This window comes from Lissotriton vulgaris, chromosome 12 (genome assembly GCF_964263255.1).
Source record: "Lissotriton vulgaris chromosome 12, aLisVul1.2, whole genome shotgun sequence".
Classification (NCBI taxonomy): domain Eukaryota; kingdom Metazoa; phylum Chordata; class Amphibia; order Caudata; family Salamandridae; genus Lissotriton; species Lissotriton vulgaris.
In genome coordinates, this window is record NC_141700.1 from 643,282,192 (window position 1) to 643,305,238 (window position 23,047).

The following is a 23,047-nucleotide window of genomic DNA, read 5'->3' on the forward strand; positions in this document are numbered from 1 at the left end:
CCAGCAGACCTGACAGTAGGCTGTTGCATCCAACAGACTGCCGGTTATTAACACCAGATCATCGTAGCCTCTCCTACAGACCATCAGACATCTATTGTTTTTTAAATATTTTTACAACCACTGCATGTCCTCCAATAAACCTACCTCTTGCCCACAATGCAGCTTGCTGTAGCCCTCCTATACTCCCTTCCGTAGGGCTACCCGAACATCCAGGGCCCTTCGATATACTGTTTGTCCGCCCCCTAAGAGACCCTCTCGTACACCTTGTATTACCTCCCTCTGCAGAGTTCTTGTATTGATATTCCTGATCTGATGTCTGTTACTATAGTGTCTGGTCCTCAGTGGAGAGTCCTAGAGGATGGAGTGAGGGTATCTCTAGACTGATGGCAACCGAAAAGATGCAGAGAAGGGATGAGTGTTACTTAAATATGGTGAAGCCCTTGAAAAACAACATTTTTGAATCAAGATTAGGCATATGTAGAGGCTGTCATTAAAAAAACATGTTGCTGCTCTTGTTAATCCTTCAGCAAATCGGATCTTCTTAAAGATGGATCCATCCGACTGTCCTAAAAATTGTACGCATGGATGTACATCATGGGCCTCCACTGTCCTTGGTTGACTGGACAGTGATGGTTGTCTGTTGCCCTGGCGATAGGCGAAATGCAGTGGATTGAGGTTGCTCATAATTTTATTTTAAGTCACCCAGCACCACAACAGCATCACTCAGCGCCACGACAGCATCACTCAGCGCCACGACAGCATCACTCAGCGCCACGACAGCATCACTCAGCGCCACAACAGCATCACTCAGCGCCACAACAGCATCACTCAGCGCCACAACAGCATCACTCAGCGCCACGACAGGATCACTCAGCGCCACGACAGGATCACTCAGCGCCACGACAGGATCACTCAGCGCCACGACAGGATCACTCAGCGCCACGACAGGATCACTCAGCGCCACGACAGGATCACTCAGCGCCACGACAGGATCACTCAGCGCCACAACAGCATCACTCAGCGCCACAACAGCATCACTCAGCGCCACAACAGGATCACTCAGCGCCACAACAGGATCACTCAGCGCCACGACAGCATAACTCAGCGTCGCCACAGCATTACTCTGCGTTGCCACAGCATCATTCTGCGTCACCACAGCATCACTCTGCGTCACCACAGCATCACTCTGCGTCACCACAGCATCACTCTGCGCCACCACATCATCACTCTGCGCCACCACAGCATCACTCTGCGCCACCACTGCATCACTCTGCTTCCCCACAGCATCACTCTGTGCCACCACAGCATCACTCTGGGCCACCACAGCATCCCTCAGCGCCACCACAGCATCCCTCAGCGCCACCACAGCATCCCTCAGCGCCACCACCGCATCCCTCAGCGCCACCACCGCATCATTCTGCGCCACCACCGCATCCCTCAGCGCCACCACCGCATCATTCTGCGCCACCCCCGCACCACTCTGCGCCACCCCCGCATCACTCTGCGCCACCCCCGCATCACTCTGCGCCACCCCCGCATCACTCTGCGCCACCACCGCATCACTCTGCGCCACCACCGCATCACTCTGCGCCACCACCGCATCACTCTGCGCCTCCACGGCATCACTCTGCGCCACCACGGCATCACTCTGCGCCACCACGGCATCACTCTGCACCACCACGGCATCACTCTGCACCACCACAACATCACTCTGCACCACCACAACATCACTCTGCACCACCACAACATCAGTCTGCACCACGTCAGTATCACTCAACACCACGTCAGTATCACTCTGCATCGCCTTTGCAATAGTGCACCACCACCACATCATCACTCAGCAAGACGTAAGTATCATTCAGCATCACCTCAGCATCGTCTCAGCACCAGTCACCACCACCACCACCACCTCAACATTACTCAACACCACCTCAACCTGCTCTAGGAATCTGCATTCTGTTGATTCTCCCCTAGCGTCTGGCCGCTGCTAGTGTTATAATACAGGTACTAGTTCACAACCTTCAACCTACAATTGTTTATGTCCCCTCATCAAATAACTTTAACAAGCACCCATTGGAATAGGCAACAAGCATTTACAATGCAATGGTCTCGGCAATATCATAGGTAGAGCTATTGTATAGCTCATTTAAAAAAAAAAATTGTTATCCCTAAATAAATGGCATTGTCATTTCTATTGGCATTAGCTTAATGTTTTGCATATGTGATACCTATTGCATTAGAAGAGACAGAGTGAGGTAGAGATAGAGAGAGTGAGGTAGTGAGAGAGTGAGGTAGTGAGAGAGTGAGGTAGTGAGAGAGTGAGGTAGTGAGCTAGAGAGAGTGAGGTAGTAAAACAGTGAGTTAGTGAGGGAGAGGGATGTTGTGAGGTAGTGAGATCTAAGCAGAGAGTGATGTGATGTAGTGAGATAGAGAGAGAGGTAGTGAAAGAGAGTGAAAGTGAGTTAGTGAGATAGAAAGAGTGAGGTAGTGAGATAGAGTGAGTGAGGTAGTGAGTTAGAGAGAGAGAGTGAAGTATTGATGTTGTGAAATAGAGAGTGAGGTAGTGATGTTTTGAGAGAGAGAAGTCGTGAGATAGTGAGGTAGTGAGATAGATAGAGTGGAGTAGTGAGGTAAAGAGAGTTATGTAGTGAGATAGAGAGTGAGGTAGTGAGAGACAGATAGTGAGGTAGTGAAAGAGTGAGGTAGTGAGGGAGAGGGATGTTCTGAGGTAGTGAGATAGAAACAGTGAGTGAGGTAGTGAGATAGAGAGTGAGGTAGTGAAAGAGAGTGAAAGTGACTTATTGAGATAGAAAGAGAGAGTGAGGTAGTGAGATAGAAAGAGAGAGTGAGGTAGTGAGATAGAAAGAGAGAGTGAGGTAGTGGGATAGAGAGAGAGTGAGGTAGTGAGATAGAGAGAGAGTGAGGTAGTGAGTTAGAGAGAGAGTGAAGTTGTGAGGTAGTGAGATAGAGAGTTAGTGAGAGTGATGTAGTGAACTTTTGAGGGAGTGAGTCGTGATATAGTGAGGTAGTGAGATCGAAATAGATAGAGTGAGGTAGTGAGATAGAGAGAGAGTGAGGTAGTGAGATAGAGAGTGAAGTTGTGAGGTAGTGTGTTAGAGAGTGATGTAGTGAGAGAGTGATGTATGTAGAGATAGTGATGTAATGTGGTATTGAGAGAGATAGTTAGTGAGGTAGTGAGATTGTGATGCTGTGAGATAGAGAGAGTTGAGTAGTGAGGTAGAGAGTGAGTTAGTGAGAGATAGTGAAGTAGTGAGAGAGATAGTGAGGTAGTGAGAGAGAGAGTGAGTTAGTGAGAGAGAGCCCCCCACACACACACACCCAGAGCCCACACTCACTCACACCCAGAGCCCACACACACACACACCCAGAGCCCACACACACACACACCCAGAGCCCACACACACACACACCCAGAGCCCACACACACCCAGAGCCCACACACACACACACCCAGAGCCCCCACACATACACACACACCCAGAGCCCACACACACACACACCCAGAGCCCACACACACACACACCCAGAGCCCACACACACACCCAGAGCCCACACACACACCCAGAGCCCACACGCACACACACACACACCCAGAGCCCACACGCACACACACACACACCCAGAGCCCACACACACACACAACCAGAGCCCCCCCACACACACACACACCCAGAGCCCACACACACACACACCCAGAGCCCACACACACACACACCCAGAGCCCACACACACACACACACCCAGAGCCCACACATGGATGAACGCTTCCTCCGCTCCTGACATCGCCATTGCCATCCCCGATGACTATAAGATCACACGCAAGGACCGCACCGACCATACAGGAGGAGGAATCGCTATCGTCCATAAGAAATCAATCCGCATCTCAACCAGCTCTGACGCCAACCTCGCCAACTCCGAACACCTTCACTTCCAGATCCACATCGACCCCAAGACCACACTCAGAGGCACCCTCCTCTACAGACCACCAGGACCCCGCGCAAAATTCAGTGAAGACATCACGGACTTCATCACCCCACACGCGCTCCCCTCCAAAGACTACATCCTTCTGGGAGACCTCAACTTCCACCTTGAAAAGATCAACGACCGCAACACCACCACCCTCTTAGACAACCTCGCCAACCTCGAACTTAAACAACTGGTCACTTCCCCCACCCACATCGCAGGTCACACACTCGACCCCATCTTCACCTCCAGCAACCATGTCTCCTTCAGCCACACTACGGATCTCCTCTGGACTGACCACAGCTGCGTTCACTTCACCTACAACAAGCCGAAACCCACCAACCACCTCCAACCAACCCTACAAAGAAACTGGAACAAAATCACCACGGAGCAGATCTCCACATCGCTCCTTCAAACCTACCCAGCCCTCTCTTCCAACGCCAACGAAGCCGCCTCCAACCTCACCCTTTGGCTATCCAACACCGCCGACACCTTAGCACCACTGAAGAAACGTCAAAGCAAACCTGGCAGCAAAAAGGCCTCATGGTTCAACGATGATCTTAAGAAGTCCAAGAAACTGTGCCGCTCCCTTGAAAAAGCCTGGAAAAAAGACCCATCCACCAGCAACAAAGACGCCTTCAAAAGCGCCATCCGTACTCACCACCAACTGATCCGTAAAGCCAAGAAAACAGCATTCAAGGATCGACTTGACAACAACGCCCACAACAGTAAGGAACTTTTCAACATCGTCAAGGAATTTTCCAACCCCTCGGCCAACTCCAACGACATCACCCCCTCTCAAACCCTCTGCGATTCCCTAGCCTCTTTTTTCCACAACAAGATTGCTGACATCCACAACAGCTTTGACAACCAACCCGGAAACCAACCCACCCTACCATCAGCTGTCCATCTTCCCCCCATTAACACCCTCAACGCCTGGAACCCTATCTCCACTGAGGACACCATCCGCCTGATGAATTCCATCCACTCTGGATCCCCCACAGACCCTTGCCCTCATCACATCTTCAACAAAGCAGACTCCGTCATAGCTCCGCACCTCCGAGACGTCATCAACTGCTCCTTCAACTCCGCTACCTTCCCAGAACATTGGAAACACGCTGAACTCACCGCCCTTCTGAAAAAACCAACAGCTGACCCCACCGAACTCAAAAACTACCGCCCCATCTCGCTTCTTCCATTCCCGGCCAAAGTCATCGAGAAAGCTGTCAACAACCAGCTCGCCGCCTTCCTCGAAGCCAACAAATCACTCGACCCCTCACAATCTGGCTTCCGAGCCAAACACAGCACTGAGACCGCCCTCATCGCAGCAACAGACGACATTCGAACTCTACTGGACAATGGAGACACAGTCGCCCTCATCCTCCTCGACCTTTCTGCAGCCTTCGACACTGTCTGCCACAGCACCCTTTTACAACGCCTCAATAACATCGGAATCCAAGGAAAAGCACTGGAATGGATCACCTCGTTCCTCACCGGAAGAACCCAGAGAGTCCGCCTCCCACCATTCAAGTCCAAGGCCTCTGAAATCATCTGCGGCGTACCACAAGGATCCTCACTCAGTCCCACCCTCTTCAACGTATACATGAGCCCCCTCGCGGCCATCGCCCGCCAACACAACCTCAACATCATCTCTTACGCAGATGACACTCAACTGATCCTATCTCTCACCAAGGACCCCAGCACCGCCAAAACTAACCTTCACGAAGGAATGAAAGAAGTCGCCGAATGGATGAAACAAAGCCGACTGAAACTGAACTCAGACAAAACAGAGGTCCTCATCCTAGGTAATTCCCCCTCTGCATGGGACAGCTCCTGGTGGCCAGAAGCCCTCGGAAATGCACCCACCCCGACAGACCACGCACGGAACCTTGGCGTCATCCTGGACTCTTCACTCTCAATGAACAGACAAGTCAGCGCCGTATCGTCTTCCTGCTTTAACATTCTTCGCATGCTCAGAAAAACATTTCGCTGGATCCCCACCGAAACAAGGAAAACAGTCACCCATGCTCTGGTCACGAGCCGACTGGACTACGGAAACACCCTCTACGCAGGTACCACCGCCAAACTCCAGAATAAACTACAACGAATCCAAAACGCCTCAGCCAGGCTCATATTAGACATCCCACGCAACGAACACATCTCTGGTCACCTTAAAGATCTCCACTGGCTACCTGTCAATAAGAGGATTACTTTCCGACTGCTCACCCACGCACACAAATCACTCTACGACATCGGACCAGACTGCCTCAACTCTCGACTGTCCTTCTACACCCCCTCCCGCCAACTCCGCTCTTCCAGCCAAGCCTTCGCCACTGTACCTCGCATCAACAAGACCACCATGGGAGGCAGATCCTTCTCTTACCTGGCTGCCAAAACCTGGAACTCACTCCCCGCTTACCTTCGCCTCACCCAGAATCACCTAGCGTTCAGAAAGCAGCTTAAAACGTGGATATTTGACAAATAATCATCCCCCCCCTTCCTAAGCGCCTTGAAACCCTCTGGGTATGTAGTGCGCTATATAAATTTTATGACTTGACTTGACACACACACACCCAGAGCCCACACACACACACACCCAGAGCACACGCACACACCCTGAGCCCACACACACACACAGAACCCACACACACACACACACACAGAGCCCACACACACACACACCCAGAACCCACGCACACACCCAGAACCCATGCACACACCCAGAACCCACGCACACACCCAGAACCCACGCACACACCCAGAACCCACGCACACACCCAGAGCCCACACACACACCCAGAGCCCACACACACACCCAGAGCCCACACACACCCAGAGCCCACACACACACCCAGAGCCCACACACACACCCAGAGCCCACACACACACCCAGAGCCCACACACACACCCAGAGCCCACACACACACCCAGAGCCCACACACACACCCAGAGCCACACACAAACACCCAGAGCCACACACAAACACCCAGAGCCACACACAAACACCCAGAGCCACACACAAACACCCAGAGCCACACACAAACACCCAGAGCCACACACAAACACCCAGAGCCACACACAAACACCCAGAGCCACACACAAACACCCAGAGCCACACACAAACACCCAGAGCCACACACAAACACCCAGAGCCACACACAAACACCCAGAGCCACACACAAACACCCAGAGCCACACACACAGGAGAGCAAGCAGAGCGAGGGGGCAGGGGAGCAAGCAGAGCGAGGGGGCAGGGGAGCAAGCACAGCCAGGGGGCAGGGGAGCAAGCACAGCCAGGGGGCAGGGGAGCAAGCACAGCCAGGGGGCGGGGAGCAAGCACAGCCAGGGGGCAGGAGAGCCAGCACAGCGAACTTAAAGGAAGGCACGGATACACACACTTGATTACAGCTATTATCATTCTTTTAGCACTAAAAGGTGGAGGTAAAGGGATCAGAAGGAAAAAGCGAAGGAAGAAGAGAAAAAATGGAGAGAGAGGAGGAGAGCGACAATGGGAGCAGGGAGAGTGGAGGAGGTAGACAAAAGGAGGTGAGAGGGAAAGAGATAATAAAAAGAATGGGTATGGTTGAGATTGGAGGAGAGAGATGGCCAAAAAAAGAAATGGAAGGGAAAATGCTATGTTCTAATCGAAAGAGGCCCACTTCACCTTTCACCCCAATTAGGCAGACAAGAACAGTTTCAAACATGGTAAATAATAAATTAGCAATAGAGCAACATGCAGGCATGCCAGGACACTACAAAACTTCTGTGAATTGCAGTGATTTTTGTACACGACCGGCACCCACTGTGACATCTGCCGATAGTGCGCTCTCTTTTGGAATTACATAATCACACACGCACAGGCTTCATTGCAGCACCCCACGACTCCCACTTACTTCTCAAAGCTGCAGGAGCTCGAGCCACCGCAGCATCACACAGCCTCCTCAGAGAGTCTTCTGGGCCAGGCCTAGACTCGGGTCACATGACTATAGGGTCAAGAAGGGCGGTATTTCAGCGCTGGTTTTTAATTTTTACCTGGTCTGCGAATGGCGAGCCCCGCACCTCTTGAAGCCCTGTATAAACTACTACTGCAGCAGCCCTGCTTAGAAGCTTGTTTACACAGTCCCATTAGAAGACTAGCAGCCCTGCTTATGAGCTTGTTTACACAGTCCCGATAGAAGAGTAGCAGCCCTGCTTAGAATTATGTTTACACTGTCCCATTAGAAGAGAAGCAACCCTGCTTAGAATTTACTTTACATCGTCCATTAGAAGAGCAGCAGCCCTGTTTTGAGAAGTGCTTACGTGCGAAAGAGGGAAAGCAAATGCAATGAGAAGTGCGGCTGCTAGTATGCGAGGTCTGCTGAGAAGTGCTTGTGACAGTACAGCAGATCTGCTGAGAAATGCAGGAGCTAGCATACCAATGAAGCTGAGAAGTGCAGGTACTAGTATGCAAGACCTGCTGAGAAGTGATGGGTCTAGTGCAGCAGATCTGCTTAGAAGTGCAGGTGCGAAGCCTTTGACAGGAAGTGCCGGGCACTGAAAGCTTGGCAGTATCGGCCCTGCCACTCCCCCTCGATGGAATGAAGGGAACTGCAGGGGGTGAGCTGTAAAAGCATCGCAACAAAAATTGTTTTTGTTCTTTTTTTCAAGACACAAGTCGTAAATGCGTTAGACAATTAGGAAAACACTACTTCTGAAGTTCCAAGAGTCATCACAGCGCTGGCAAAAACGAGGTGGACCTGCCTCTACGCCAGGAAGGTGAGACCAGAAGAAAGGATGTGCAAAAGGTGATTTTCACTGAAACTCTGCCCGGGTGACAACTGAGGGCCTCTCACCGCTCCACAGGTCTGCGAGCATTAAACACCTCATACATTAAAGCATGCCTTCCGAGAGACTGCAGACCGAACTAACAGGCGGCAAAGTTTACTGGAACACCTGCCAAAACGTGCACACTCGAGTAATGGCGCTCACTGCCAGACCTGCCAAATGGGTGCCCGTTTTAAGAAAGCGGTCCTTTACTGTGCTAATGATAGCAACAACCTGGCATTCTTCAAGCGGATTCACTGGGAAAGGTCAGTGCCCATGACTCAACGGGGAGGGGGTGCAAGGGCTGTACCCTACACGTTACTTCTGCGAGGCAGACAGACACAAGATTGTCAACTCAGTGCTGCTCCTCGAGGAGCGAAAGTCGGGTAGACGGGTGTGTGGCTGACTCTTCCCCAGCTCTGCCGGCCGTCCTGTGATCTCACTAAGTCCCTGAAGACTATAACAAGCATTTACAATGCAACGGAGCAGGATTGTGACGAGGTGGTCCTGGCTGCGCTGCTGTCCGGTGCGGAGGGAAATGGTGTATAACGCCGTCGGAAGATGAAGGCTCAACATGGCGGCGCCAGATGAGGGTGGTGAAAGCGCGCTCCCGGGGCGAGCAGACGGGAAGCAAACACCCTTGCGAGCAGATCGGAGCAGTACAAAGATCCCATCCCACCATCTATGTTTGTCCTGTGTATGTTCAGCAAACACGTACAGCCACATTTGAAAAACAAAAGAGCTATTTACTTACAATGTGAAGTTTTGCGTCGCCCCATCCTAACTCTTGGGCACTTTGCTGACGTGTTGTCCTGTGACTTTCGGGACGTAGACTGTCGGGTTAAAGAGACGGCGGTCGCAGCACATCATTTTTTTTTTAGCTCAATCCTTTCAAAATTAAAAGATGCACAGTGCAATGAGATAGTTGGGGCACAAACAGGGGTGCAGGAGCACTACAAACGGGGGCAGAGGCAGAGGCTCGAGCCTCACCCTCACTGCGGGGAAAAGAAAATGGCTGCCGCAGGGTTCTGAATTTTTCGGAATTGGGGGCGTGGTTTTGATGTTCTGAGTGACGGACAACGTCACTGTCTAAAGAACATCAAAAATTACGCCCCCAAATCCGAAAAGGACGGGGCTACATCGGAGTGACTGATCTCTCCTCCAATGGCTGGCCTCCGTTTAGGAAGCCAGCCAATGAAGGAGAGACAGGGCAGGGAGGCGGGACCTTCTGCGCTACTGAGAGACATTAAATCTCAGACCTAAGTCTGCGCAAGCGCAGCCTTTTAGGCCTTCGACCTAAAAACAAGTTGCCAGCATTGCAAGAACAAAAGAAAAATGAGGACATTTTTTATTGTACATACATTTTTCAATATGGTCGTTCTGTTGGACCTAATGCCTTCTTGGTCATATATAAGGTAACAAAAATGCTTCTGGCACTTTTTTATTACAACTTTTTCGCATGCTGCACCGCAGCCACACTTCTCTGCAGCACAGCTTAAACATATTGGCAAAGTCAGTAGCTCTGCCTAAACACTTATAAGGCCCCAAAGGCGAGACCTATTGGCTATGCCAATGCTTGTTTGTATTGTTCCTCATAACGCCATCTGACGTTTCTGAGCACTAAACGGAACAAATCATCTTTAACAATTAAGTCCAGCACTTTTTAGTAGTTGAGCTTTGTGGGATTCTAGGTGGGCCTACAGATTCACAAAAATTGTCATGTTAGTGGTTTACTTCATGGGACACGTGTGGCAGTTTACTTGGACTGCGTTCTGATCCATGTCTGCTTTTTATTCATTCTCAGCTTGCTGCAAGCTCTGGATGATCACTCTTTGCAGTATACATGTGACCCTTGCTATGCTGTATATGGCGTAGTTGTGGTGTCTTTGTATTTGTGTTGTGGGTCTTAAAGTTTGGATAGTTTTTTTAAAGGTATATTGCTGTGGACACAACATATCAGTTTCAGCATGAGAGTAGCAGTACACATTGACAAACTCAATGTTCTTAGGAAATTAAGCACAGCTAAGTGCATAACTCTTTTTTGTGTTGCTGTTAAAGTATTCTCTTTTATTATGTTTTGGAAGTGCATGTATGTGAGTGGTATGTATTTTTCACACTATGACAGAAGCGCCAGTATGTTTGTCTCACAAGTGTTCATGACCACTCCAATATAATCCAGTCCATGTACTCCTGAATTACATTTCTTCATTTCTATTAATATTGTCATTTTTAGGGCATAACCTAAAATGCTCATTGTTTCCAAAGCACTTCAGGAATACAGTCATCCCTTCTTCAGGAAAAATGTTTGGTATTTTTGAGAGTATCTGAAACGTAAATACTTGCACATATGCAACCCCAAATTTCATTCTTCTTTGAGAGGAGTAAAAAATACAATAGAAATCATAAGAGGATCAGTACAGCCAGCTACCTCTTAGTCTAGCATTGATGCACTGAAAAGCATGAATCCAGGGTAGAAGGCCATGGCTACCTGTTCACTTATCTAAACAAAGATGTTTGTAGATAATCTGAATAATGAATTCATATAAAAACTTCCTATTACATGGCTCATCCCCAAAAAATCCAAGGGTTCACTGTCCTAATTGGTCCCTCGGAAATTCATTTCTCTAAGAGAAGACCACTTCCAGTCATGTATTAATTGTTGCTGGAAAATTGTATTAATTCAATTCTTGACTGCGCTGTTTTCATGTGGTCCATACTTTTGGCAAGATTATTTGACTTTTGTAAAATTAACAATGTTTTTATAGTTACTCGTCAATCTTTATGAGTCAAGTAGAAAATCATGTAATGAATCTTTCTTGACAGTCTATTCAAAAATAATATATATTTTTGGAAATGTGTTAAAAACATAAACAGTTATAATCAGTTTTCAATGTTGTAATAAAGTACACATTTGTAAGACTCATAGGTTTTTCTATTAACCGTGATAGCGTTAAGATCCAACTTTTTTGTATACGGTTAGAATTTGCTTTTTTGTCTCATTCATAGTTCGGGAACCTCATTTAGTTCATTTCTGTTCTGAGAAGATACTAAAAATAATGTAATTCATTGTCTAATAGGACAAGCACTGGAGTTGTCAATAGGTTTCGCATTTGGAAAGTTGGAGCTATTGGTTTTGTAAATGACATTTTATATTTATATATTGTTATTGACAATGCCAATAACGATATATAAATATAAAATGTCATTTACAAAACCAATAGCTATAGGAGTTTACAATGTCAAGCTGCGGGCGGGGGAGAGCTCCTGGCAAATGGCCTCGCAATGCTGGCAAATGGCCGGAGGGAAGCCGGATGGGGGCGGGAGAGCCTGGTGGGGGGGGGGCGGGAATGCGAGTGAGAGCGTTTGAACTCTGCACAGCCGCACCTCTTCACATTTCTTGCAGCGCTTTGTAGTGCTTTACTTCGTGCAAACCCGAGGCTCATAAAGCGCTGGCTGATGAATCGAAACCCACCACTGAGGCGAGTGTTGGAGCCAAAGAAGTAGCAGATTTCAGTTTATGTATCTGCACAGCCGCACCTCTTCACATTTCTTGCAGCGCTTTGTAGTGCTTAACTTCGTGCAAACCCGAGGCTCATAAAGCGCTGGCTGATGAATCGAAACCCACCACTGAGGCGAGTGTTGGAGCCAAAGAAGTAGCAGATTTCAGTTTATGTATCTGCACAGCCGCACCTCTTCACATTTCTTGCATCGCTTTGTAGTGCTTTACTTCGTGCAAACCCGAGGCTCATAAAGCGCTGGCTGATGAATCGAAACCCACCACTGAGGCGAGTGTTGGAGCCAAAGAAGTAGCAGATTTCAGTTTATGTATCTGCACAGCCGCACCTCTTCACATTTCTTGCAGCGCTTTGTTGTGCTTTACTTCGTGCAAACCCAAGGCTCATAAAGCGCTGGCTGATGAATCGAAACCCACCACTGAGGCGAGTGTTGGAGCCAAAGAAGTAGCAGATTTCAGTTTATGTATCTGCACAGCCGCACCTCTCCACATTTCTTGCAGCGCTTTGTAGTGCTTAACTTCGTGCAAACCCGAGGCTCATAAAGCGGTGGCTGATGAATCGAAACCCACCACTGAGGCGAGTGTTGGAGCCAAAGAAGTAGCAGATTTCAGTTTATGTATCTGCACAGCCGCACCTCTTCACATTTCTTGCAGCGCTTTGTAGTGCTTTACTTCGTGCAAACCCGAGGCTCATAAAGCGCTGGCTGATGAATCGAAACCCATCACTGAGGCGAGTGTTGGAGCCAAAGAAGTAGCAGATTTCAGTTTATGTATCTGCACAGCCGCACCTCTTCACATTTCTTGCAGCGCTTTGTAGTGCTTTACTTCGTGCAAACCCAAGGCTCATAAAGCGCTGGCTGATGAATCGAAACCCACCACTGAGGCGAGTGTTGGAGCCAAAGAAGTAGCAGATTTCAGTTTATGTATCCCCCTATGTGTTTACTGGAATAAATAAACTCACAGGTAGAACAGGAGTCTAGTAAACGTTTTCTAATGCTCCATGATACCAATGACCAATGGAGAGCCTGGTGGGGGGGGCGGGAATGCGAGCGAGGGGAGAAGTGAAGGTTTACTAAGGAAGTGGCCAGGTTGTTTTAAGTAAAACTCAGTTAAATGACGTTGGACCCGAAAAGGAGGTCACGTGAGAGTCCTGAGCGAAGGATGAGTCAGCATTACTTAGATCATGCCCGAGAGAGCCCCTCCTCCACAGGCAAGCAGACAAGAGGCGCAGATATCAGTGCTAGGACGTATCACCCCACCTCACAGATGATAATCAGGGGCGCAGAGAGGACTCTGACTGCTGGGGGGGGCGGGATCTGGGAAGAGCTGAGAGGAGAACGGCAGTCTGGCACTGGCACATGGGCCAGCCCCCAAGGGCCACCGCGTGTGCCTTTACAGCCCATACACTGACCCTTTGAAACTGCCAGCCGGGCAGACTACCAGCAAGGCCTGTCAAACACGGTGCAGGGGAAAAAGGGAGAAAGAGCTGGAGAGCAACAGAAGGAGCCAGGGCGGTAGCAGGTCAAAGAAGGATGAAGTGAGAGCGACAGGAAAGAAAGGATGAGAGCGAAAAAGGCTGAAAGGGAATAATGTAGCAAAAGGAAAAGGAAGAGTGAAGAATGGTATTGAGGAAATAAGGAAGGGAGGAAAGTGAGAGAGGCAGAGTGGTTACAGAGAACAAAATATTAGGAAGGGACAGAAAAAGTAGAGAGGTCGAAGAGAAAGGGAAAGAAAAGGATAATGTTAAGTGTTATGGATAGGCAAATGCGAAACCTATTGGCAACGGCAGTGCTGCTCCTGGCAAATGGCCTCGCAATGCTGGCAAATGGCCGGAGGGAAGCCGGATGGGGGTGGGAGAGCCTGGTGGGGGGGCCGGAATGCGAGCGAGGGGAGGAGAAGTGTGGCAGGCGGATTAGGGAGATGCGCGTGCTTGTGTGGTCATGTGACCCGCTTTTGTGGTCACGTGACTCACATGCACTGTGGAAAAACCGCAGTGGTTTGAATTTTCGCCTATTACATTCGCAAGCGAATGATAATAGGCGAAACCTAAAAAGCATCCAGATCATTTCTACATAATGATTCTGTACACAATAGTATTTTTGTCCATCTCCTCTCTATTTGTGGGTCTTAATACATAATCTGTGAAATTGACTTTTTTCTGGGTTAATAAAGTTTAAATGTCTTGTTGTTGGAGACGTTAGTGCGTTCTTACACTAGTGTGTCCATTCAATCTCAATTTAAGTGGTTTGTCCTATTTATTAGTTATCTCAACAAACCTCTCTTTGCATATATCACACGGTCATATTCAGAAGACTAAAAATGTGTGGTGGTATTATACTTGCCTGAAAAGGATGAATGATTTTTGTTTTAACATTATACACTGACAGTTAGAACATCAAAGACATGAGTTAGAAAAATAGAGACGGAAAGCTACCCATTTTAGGTGTATGCAGTGTCCCTTGATGCGTCCTTTTCATTGGGTTTTCTAGCTCTAATCAAGTGAAATGCATCACAATTTTCCATTTGTTTTTACTACTTTTCATTTACTGAGGCTTTGGGTCTCCTGCTATGCAAGCGTTTGCTTAGCAGGATTTATTTTTGCAGCAGTGACGTTATTTTACAGAACTTTTCAGTGAACAATCATTAATACAAGGGCATTTTAGCTGGAGTGGAAAAGGATGGTATTAACACCCTATTGCTTTCTCATTTTTAATACCTGAGGGAACAAAGTTTCATCAATCAAAGCGCACACATATTGATTCGAGTAGATGAATTGGTATGGCCGTCCAAATCCAAAGGTATAGTGTTGTCATTTCGTGTCCTTGCCCTGTCCAAAACTTGGCTTGCTCTTTTGAACCAATTTGGTCTGGTCCAGCTCGCACCCTTGTGGTGGGCGTGCACAACAGTCTTCATCTAAACCAGTCAGTTGATCATATAGCCATGCCTCCTCACATGAGCTGCCGGCCCACTATCACTTGTCTTCCAGTCACAATACCTCAATAATCACACATATATTAATAATATCCAAGCGTATCCTAGGAGGAAATTCGTAAACCCTGAAAACTTAAAGCAAACAACATCTTTTTTTCCTAGACTTTTCTGTGGGAGGCAGCAATGTAGCTATTGACAGATGGCTCAACCTTCTAGTGATCTATTTATTTAGTTGATTGGAACACTTATCATTAGCCTAAGCTGCTCCACAGATCATTAGCCAAAGCCGCTCCACAGCTGAAGAAGATTCAGTAACCTCTTGAAAAGATAGGATGGTTGTACAGAGATTGGTGAAAGAAACAGACACCAGTCTTGCATCAGCAGCGTTCTGACAGCGTTAAAACAGAATGGATGATTGGATGACTGTTTAAAAAGGAATGTTTGTAAACACCATTCAAACGATTCTAAGGTGGTAGTTAGTCTTTAAAGAGGATCCAGCTAGTTTCAATGATGGGCTCTCTTAGCTTTTTTTTTTTGTTTTTTTTTTTCTGTTTTTTTGCAAAAACCTTTATTGCACCAACAAGTTACACAGCGGAACGCCTACAACCCATCGGGCTGGCCACTATAGCAAGTTTGATCAAATGGCAGCAATATGCATATAATAGACACTTTACTGTAGTAGAAACAATGGTACTGCTGTCTTGAGAAAAAGGTGCAGCATTAGCTTAAGTCTTTTCAAGCATCATTGGTTTTCGGTATGATTTTTGTAACTTTCTCCCAACCCGATCCCCCCCCCCCCCCCCCGCCCCCCCCCCACCCCCGAACAACAAGAAAACAAAATAACCGTTAGGAATGCCAAAGCGGTCACGTAAATGCCAAAATCGTGTTCATGTGTTGTTTCTTATCAAGACATCCCTCACCAGAGTTCATCCCTGCCCACTATTGAAATCTAGTTACTGTGTAATCGTCATTGCGGACTTTCCAACCAAGTAGAGACCCCCAGAGTGCACCCGTGGTCCCCCTGTATTCCAACAAAAGTGAACATCTCCATCCCACCTTCAATACCTCCCTCCCCCACATCTGTGCGGTGGGCTAGCCTTCTGCCTCTTCTTCATCTGAATCATCTTGATCATCTTCTGGCAAAGGATCACAAATCTCCCCCCTATATACTTTCCACTTGGTCCAGATTTTGTTCCACTTTCCCGGGCAGGCACGATTGGAGTACACCGCCCGTTCCGTTATCATTACTTTGTCCATATTCCGACACCAGACTGACTTGGTTGGTAGCTCCGCCACCCCCCATTTTTGTGCAATATCCCTTTTCGCTATAAGCAACCCTACTGTGACCCAGATTTGGTCATGTCTGGAAATATCGGTAGGCTCCCACACATTTAAGAGGCACCGTTTCAGTTCTGGCAACAGAGATGTGTCTAGTGTTTGTGATATTGTTCGCAGGACCTGTCTCCAATATTCCTGTATCCGGGGGCAGTCCCAGATGGTGTGGAAAAACGTACCTTCCTCCCCGCACCCGCGTAGGCAATATGGATGTTGTATCCGGTGAATATGGTGTAGCATTGTTCTCGTGTAGTACACTCTGTGTAAAGTTTTAATTGAACTAATCGCAGCCGCGCTGAGATGCCCACTTCCTTAGGAGAGGCTAGTGCCTCATTCCATTCCTGCTCGTCCATCCCACAGGTGTCTCCCTCCCATTTCTCCTTCAGAGGCAATGTTGGGTCAGGTAAATTATTAAGTAATTTGCGGTACGTAAGGGATGTAGCGCGCTCGACCATAAAATCCGTAAGGAGGCGGTCTTCCAGTGGAGAAGACTCAGGCAGATCAGTGTCTGCAGGCAAGGCTGTTAACAGTGCGTGACGAATCTGAACATATCTGTAAAGTTCCCTGTCGCTGAGTTCATAGAGTTCTTGCAGTCTCTGGAAGGGTATCACTCCACCCCTCTCACAAAGATCGCCCACCGTGGAGATCCCTATCGCGTCCCAGTGTGAGAAGCCCTTGCTGTTTCTCATGTTGCCAAGGATTCGAGAGTCCCATAACGGGGTTAGTTTGGTAATTCTACCTTTCCAGCCCAGGGCCGCCGTTGCTGTGTGCCAGATTTCTACAGTAAGCCTGGTGGGTCCCTTTAATGTGCGTGTTTTACGTCGATCATATAATGGGGCTAGTAGACTGTCAGTGCCCAGTTGCGTTCTATCCGCCTGGAAGGCTGGCTCGGTTTGGGAGGTGTGGATCCATTGGTTGATGGGTTTGAGGTGTGCCGCCCAGTAATACAGTTTTAGATTGGGCAAAGCAATACCACTATCATACCACCCTCTATGCAGTTTGGACTGTGCTATACGGGCGGGGAGGTTCCCCCATAGGAGGTTGGATACTAGTGCCGCCACCTTCTGGAAGAAGCCGGGGTTCACCGAGTAGGGCGTATTTTCGAGGACGTAGAGAAAACGGGGCAGGATCATTATTTTGTATAATGCTGCTCGCCCCAACAATGTCAATGGGAGTCCCGACCAAAAATGCACGTCCCGTTTAAGTCTGTCTAGGTGGGGTTTCAAGTTTTTGGCCACGAACTCTGCTGGGTCTCTGGTGACATGTATACCCAAATATTTGAATGACGTGCCGGCTATTCGCAAAGGGCAGTCCGATTCGAGGACCGGGGCCTGGCCCTTTAGGACGTACAGTTCGGATTTGCCCCAATTCAGTGTGTATCCGGACATCTTTCCATGGGTGTCGCAAAGGTGTAGTAGAGCGGGGATACCGGTCTCCGGGCTGGTGAGATAGACCAGCATGTCGTCCGCATAGAGGGACAGTCGATCCTCCCAGCCCTCCCTCCAGGAGATACCCTGTAGGTGGGGTGAGGTTCTAATCAGGGTTGCTAGGGGTTCTAATGAGAGAGCGAACAACAATGGTGATAGGGGGCAGCCCTGTCTCGTGCCCCTACCCAAGGGAAACTCTCGGGAGATATGGCCATTAGCCATCACTCGTTCCCGTGGGTCAGTGTACAGTAACCTTACCCATGCGATGAAGCGGGGGCCGAAGCCCATGCGTGATAAGGTCTCAAAGAGGTAGGCCCATTCCACAAGGTCAAAGGCCATCCTAGCATCAAGTGCCATTATCACTGCTGGAGTGTCCACTGTGTCCGCCCGTGCCAGCACTCCATGCAATCTGCGCAAGTTTAGTGCCGTGTTACGATGGGGCATGAATCCGGACTGGTCCGGGTGTATAAGGGACGACAGGTGGGGCAAGATTCTCAATGCCAGGAGTTTGGCCAAAATCTTGGCTTCTGCATTAAGCAGCGATAAGGGGCGATAAGAGGAGCAGTTTTCAGGCGGCTTGCCAGGTTTAGCGATGGCCACTATAGTTGCCGCTCTCTGATCCGGCGGGAGCATACCCTTTTCCAAGCAGTCCTTGAACATCCCAAGCAGATGTGTACTTAGGGTCTCCGGCATCGCCTGATACCACTCCACCGGTATACCGTTAGGTCCCATTGCCTTGCCGGGGTTTAAAGCACGGATCGCCAGTTGAATTTCGTCAACGGTGATGTCCGCTTCCAATGCCTCCGAGATTTCCGGGGTTAGTGTATTAACCCCAACTGGGGCCAATACGTCTCTGGCCATCTCTGGTGTCAACAATAGAAAGGAAGCTCTCCCGCCTAGGGAGAGAACCCCCCTTGCGCACAACTTAAAGAGGACCAGGAGGTCTAGTTCAATAAACAGTTTGTATTCACAACGGAAGAAGTTCCGATTTCCGGGTTTATTCAAGTTCATTGGTAAAGTATCATTGTTTGCAAATCATGTCAGCAATTGTAATCCAAATCAAGATACATAAATTCAGGCGTGTTTTCTCATCACACAACCCAATGCATTTCGGGCGAAGCCCATCGTCAGGGGGATTACTCTACAAACAAAAACAAAAATGCCAGCTGTAATCTCAATATCGAACGCTAACCAAACAATGCATAAACAAGTAACATGCGGTGTGCATCCTGAAAATAAGGGTGATGTGTGATTTCAGAATCTACTGTGGCTACTCATTTTTTGGAAAATAGACATTCAGTGGCTCAACTTAAATTTCAAATACTGGAACAAGTACCTATTACTGTGAACAATAAGAACTATCTACTCAAAAGGGAGAACTTTTGGATCCGTTATTTATGCACGATGGTCCCCCTGGGGCTCAACGATCGTATTGAATTTCTGTGTTATTTATGATCTGACTTTCTTTGCTCTGAATGTATGTACATATAGGATGTGTCATATCTTTTGTTTATCCCCGTTTTGAATAATCGTGGGTCTTTCAGCACCTTCCAACATGGCACTCACACTTTCTATCTCAGGACCGCTCAGTCCTTTCTCTCTGTTTAGTCCGTTTTCTCTGTTCAATGTTCAGTATTTCCTTCCCCATTCTCCTCCCCCTGGTGGTTAACCTCCTTGGAACTCCGCGGAGCCTTAGCGTAGTTATCACACATGTGAGTACCCGGGCTTGGGACTTTGTTATTTTTTCACCATTGGCGGTTACTTTCTTTCGGCGAGCACGGTGTATCCCGCTCCACTGCTTCTTATCACGCACGTTTCTTGGCTATCAAGTTTCACTTTCCTTACGGATTACTTTTCCTTGAACCTTTGGGCACCACGTTTATCTCCGGTTCGATAAGAGCACTTGGGACTTTCAATCTTGCCCATTACGTTTCTTTAACGTTATACTTTTTAAAGACACATCACCCTTATTTTCAGGATGCACACCGCATGTTACTTGTTTATGCATTGTTTGGTTAGCGTTCGATATTGAGATTACAGCTGGCATTTTTGTTTTTGTTTGTAGAGTAATCCCCCTGACGATGGGCTTCGCCCGAAATGCATTGGGTTGTGTGATGAGAAAACACGCCTGAATTTATGTATCTTGATTTGGATTACAATTGCTGACATGATTTGCAAACAATGATACTTTACCAATGAACTTGAATAAACCCGGAAATCGGAACTTCTTCCGTTGTGAATACAAACTATTGATTAACTGTTTATTGAACTAGACCTCCTGGTCCTCTTTAAGTTGTGCGCAAGGGGGGTTCTCTCCCTAGGCGGGAGAGCTTCCTTTCTATTGTTTACTCCACACTGCCTGGCCAGACAGTGTTTCCCCCAGCAGCACACAAGTATTCTTTATCACTCCAACATTTGGTTCACCACAGCTGTGCGAGCTCCACAATATTTGTACATCTCTGGTGTCACCGTGTGTTCGGGGGTGTACACCTGTTCGAAGTGGTCTGCAAGCAATTCTACTATGTGTCTCGGGTTAGTGTGAACCTCCCCGTGCTCATCCTTCAATTTTGGAATGCCTCTCGAGTCCCCATCTCTTTTGTCGAGCCACGCCAGCATTTTCCCAGCCTTATCGCCCACCTCAAAGACCCTGTTCTGAGTGTCGGACAGGCGTTCCCTGACTTGTGTGCGCAGATGGTCATTATACAATTGTTGTTGTAGGGTGAGTGCCTGCATGGTGGATGGAGTGGGATGTTGTTCATGAGTTGTAGTCAGAGTTTGTAAGGTCAACTCCAAGCATCCAGCTCCTGGGCCCGCTGTCGTTTGTAGCCCGTGACAGAATTCATGGCTTGGCCCCGCAGCACCGTTTTATACGCCTCCCAAAGCACCTCGGCTGAGCGTACCGAGTGTAAATTCTCAGTGTAGTATTGTGCTGTAGTCTTTTTAAGAGCTTTGCGAACTTGGGGGATCTTGAGGTACGCAGCATGTATGGGATAGATGCGTTTACGCGTTTGCGTTTGTGAGGAGAGAGTTAGGGTCAGTGGGGAGTGATCCGAGATCCCTCGCGGGTGGATCTCCATCGCGTCTATGTAATGAAGTCCGTCCCCCAGGGTCAGGAAGTGATCGATTCTAGACAGACTACCATATACTGCTGAGTGAAAAGTGTATTGCCGTACAACGGGGTGGAGGTGTCTCCAAACATCGACCAGTCCCATGGCTGTTAAAAATTGCTGAAGGCGGGGTACCCCTCCCGCGGGGGCTGGTTTTGGGAACCCATCAAGTTGTGTATTCAAAATGGCGTTAAAGTCCCCTCCAAGAATAATTTCCCCATCCGGGAGAGAAAGGAGAAATTCGCCCAGTTTAGGGAGGTGTACTGAATGAAGTGCTGGTGGGATGTACACTGAAACTAGGTTGAAAAGTCTCCCCTCCCATTGTCCTTGTAGTGCTGCGAAGCAGCCCTGGTCGTCCGTTTTAGTGTGCAGGGGGAGGAAGCGTGAGTTTTTTTGCATTAAGATTCCGGTACCCCTAGAACCTGACGTGAAACCTGAGTGGGCCATCATCTTGTACCCTCTTCTATTCAGGGCCTTGGTGGTCTCCCCTGTTAAGTGGGTTTCCTGCAATAGAGCTATTGTGGGCTTGTGTCTCTTGAGTGCAGTGAGTACTAGCCCCCTTTTCACCTTGTCTCCCAGCCCTCTCACATTCCAAGACAGTAAACGCAAGGAGGGGCACTGTGTCTCGGGGTCTACATTCCCCCCTTCAGCTGTCGGGATGTTAACCATTCGGTCCCAGGGGTGCCACTAGGTGTCGGAGGAGAGGTGTAGCAGCCATGGTGGGTGTGTGAACGCGTGGGAGGATGATAAGTGTTCTCATGTGGGTTGGAGTCTTCCATACATTTCCCCCTCCTGGGATTAGCTCGGGTGAACATTTCGTCTTCATCAGTGACCTAACATACAATTTCCTAACAGTCAAAAAACAGCCCTTCCCCCTTCCCCCCCTCCCTGCATCCCTGCCTAACGGACTTACAACTGCCCCCCCCATCGCCCCCAACTGAACAGAGTGCCTAACCCATCCCCAAACCAAAGTACTTGCGTGTAGGGGGGAGAGTGTCTCCCCGAGCAGGCGGCATCATTGCGTGCTCTTGGGTTAGCCATGCCAGAGTCCATGTGCAGCAAAGAGAATATAAAGTCAATAAACATGGAATGTCGCTGAGATAAATTCCGGGTCAGGAATCATTCCTCTCCTCCTGCTCCTGTAAAGCTGCGGGAGGGGCATCTCTCTGCGCCACCCCCGCGACCAGACACTTGTGAACCATTTTTGCTATGGTCTGCGCTTTCCTGGTCCGGCCTATGGGATTTTCGCTGCCGACCAACCGTGTGCCATCCCTCCAGCCAGTCCCGGGCAGCGTCCGGAGATTAAAAAAACCACACTTTTTTGTCTGCCACGACTCTGAGCCGAGCCGGGAAGAGCATCGAATATGGTAGCTCCTTTTCTCTCAGCGTTTTCTTAACTTCCAAGAACGTCCTTCTCCTCTTGGAGACTTCGGCTGTGTAGTCCGGGAAAAAGGCAATCCTCGAGTTCTGAATTTGGATGGCCGGTGCCACTCTCGCAGCCTGTAATATGGTGTCACAGTCCCTAAAGTTAAATAGTCTAGCCAAGATGGGCCGAGGTGAGCTCCCAGACTTTGGTTTTCCCTCCGGGACTCGGTGGGCCCTCTCCACGGAGAAGAAATTCGAGAGTCCCTTGGGCTGGAGCTGGTTTTTAACCAAGTCCTCCACATAGAGATCCATCGCCCCCGTGTCTTCGGATTCCGGCACACCCAAAATTCATACGATGTTGTGCCGGGAACGGCCCTCCTGATCATCCAGTTTGTCTCTGAGCTGTTTGTTGTCTGTCTGTAAACGTTCCATCGCTGTTTGCAGTTCGGAGACATCCTCGACCAAGGATTTAGTGACCACCTCGACCTGTTTGACCCTCTCACTCATTTTCTGGAGGTCCGCCCGAATCAGTGTGACTTCCGTGGCCGTCGCCCCAACTGTCGCCTGCACCTCGGCTAAAG

The 23,047-nt window shown here is 48.8% G+C and overlaps 2 protein-coding genes across 2 annotated transcripts in view; one reads left to right on the plus strand and one right to left on the minus strand.

Annotated features, from left to right (window-relative positions):
• RNF166 (ring finger protein 166) overlaps positions 1 to 23,047 on the plus strand; it is a 116,491-nt gene that overhangs the window by 10,705 nt on the left and 82,739 nt on the right. The window lies entirely within an intron of this gene.
• Positions 689 to 18,855, minus strand: LOC147677922 (uncharacterized). The gene is made up of 4 exons (XM_086946531.1): positions 18,253 to 18,855; positions 1,619 to 1,804; positions 1,301 to 1,459; positions 689 to 1,207 (listed from the first exon to the last, which is right to left on the minus strand). Exons 1-4 carry the CDS (start codon positions 18,853 to 18,855, stop codon positions 689 to 691), a joined length of 1,467 nt encoding a protein of 488 aa, XP_086802657.1.

Bases quoted from the DNA above. Each gene is read 5' to 3' on its own strand.
- LOC147677922 (XM_086946531.1), bottom strand. From the start codon at position 18,855: ATGGCCAGAGACGTATTGGCCCCAGTTGGGGTTAATACACTAACCCCG. The intron at 1,805-18,252 runs GTAAGGTTACTG...ACTATTGCAAAG, and splicing joins GCCCCCGCTTCATCGCATGG to GCGATGCAGAGTGATACTGA. The intron at 1,208-1,300 runs GTGGCACAGAGT...GTGGTGGCGCAG, and splicing joins TGGCCCAGAGTGATGCTGTG to AGTGATGCTGTGGTGACGCA.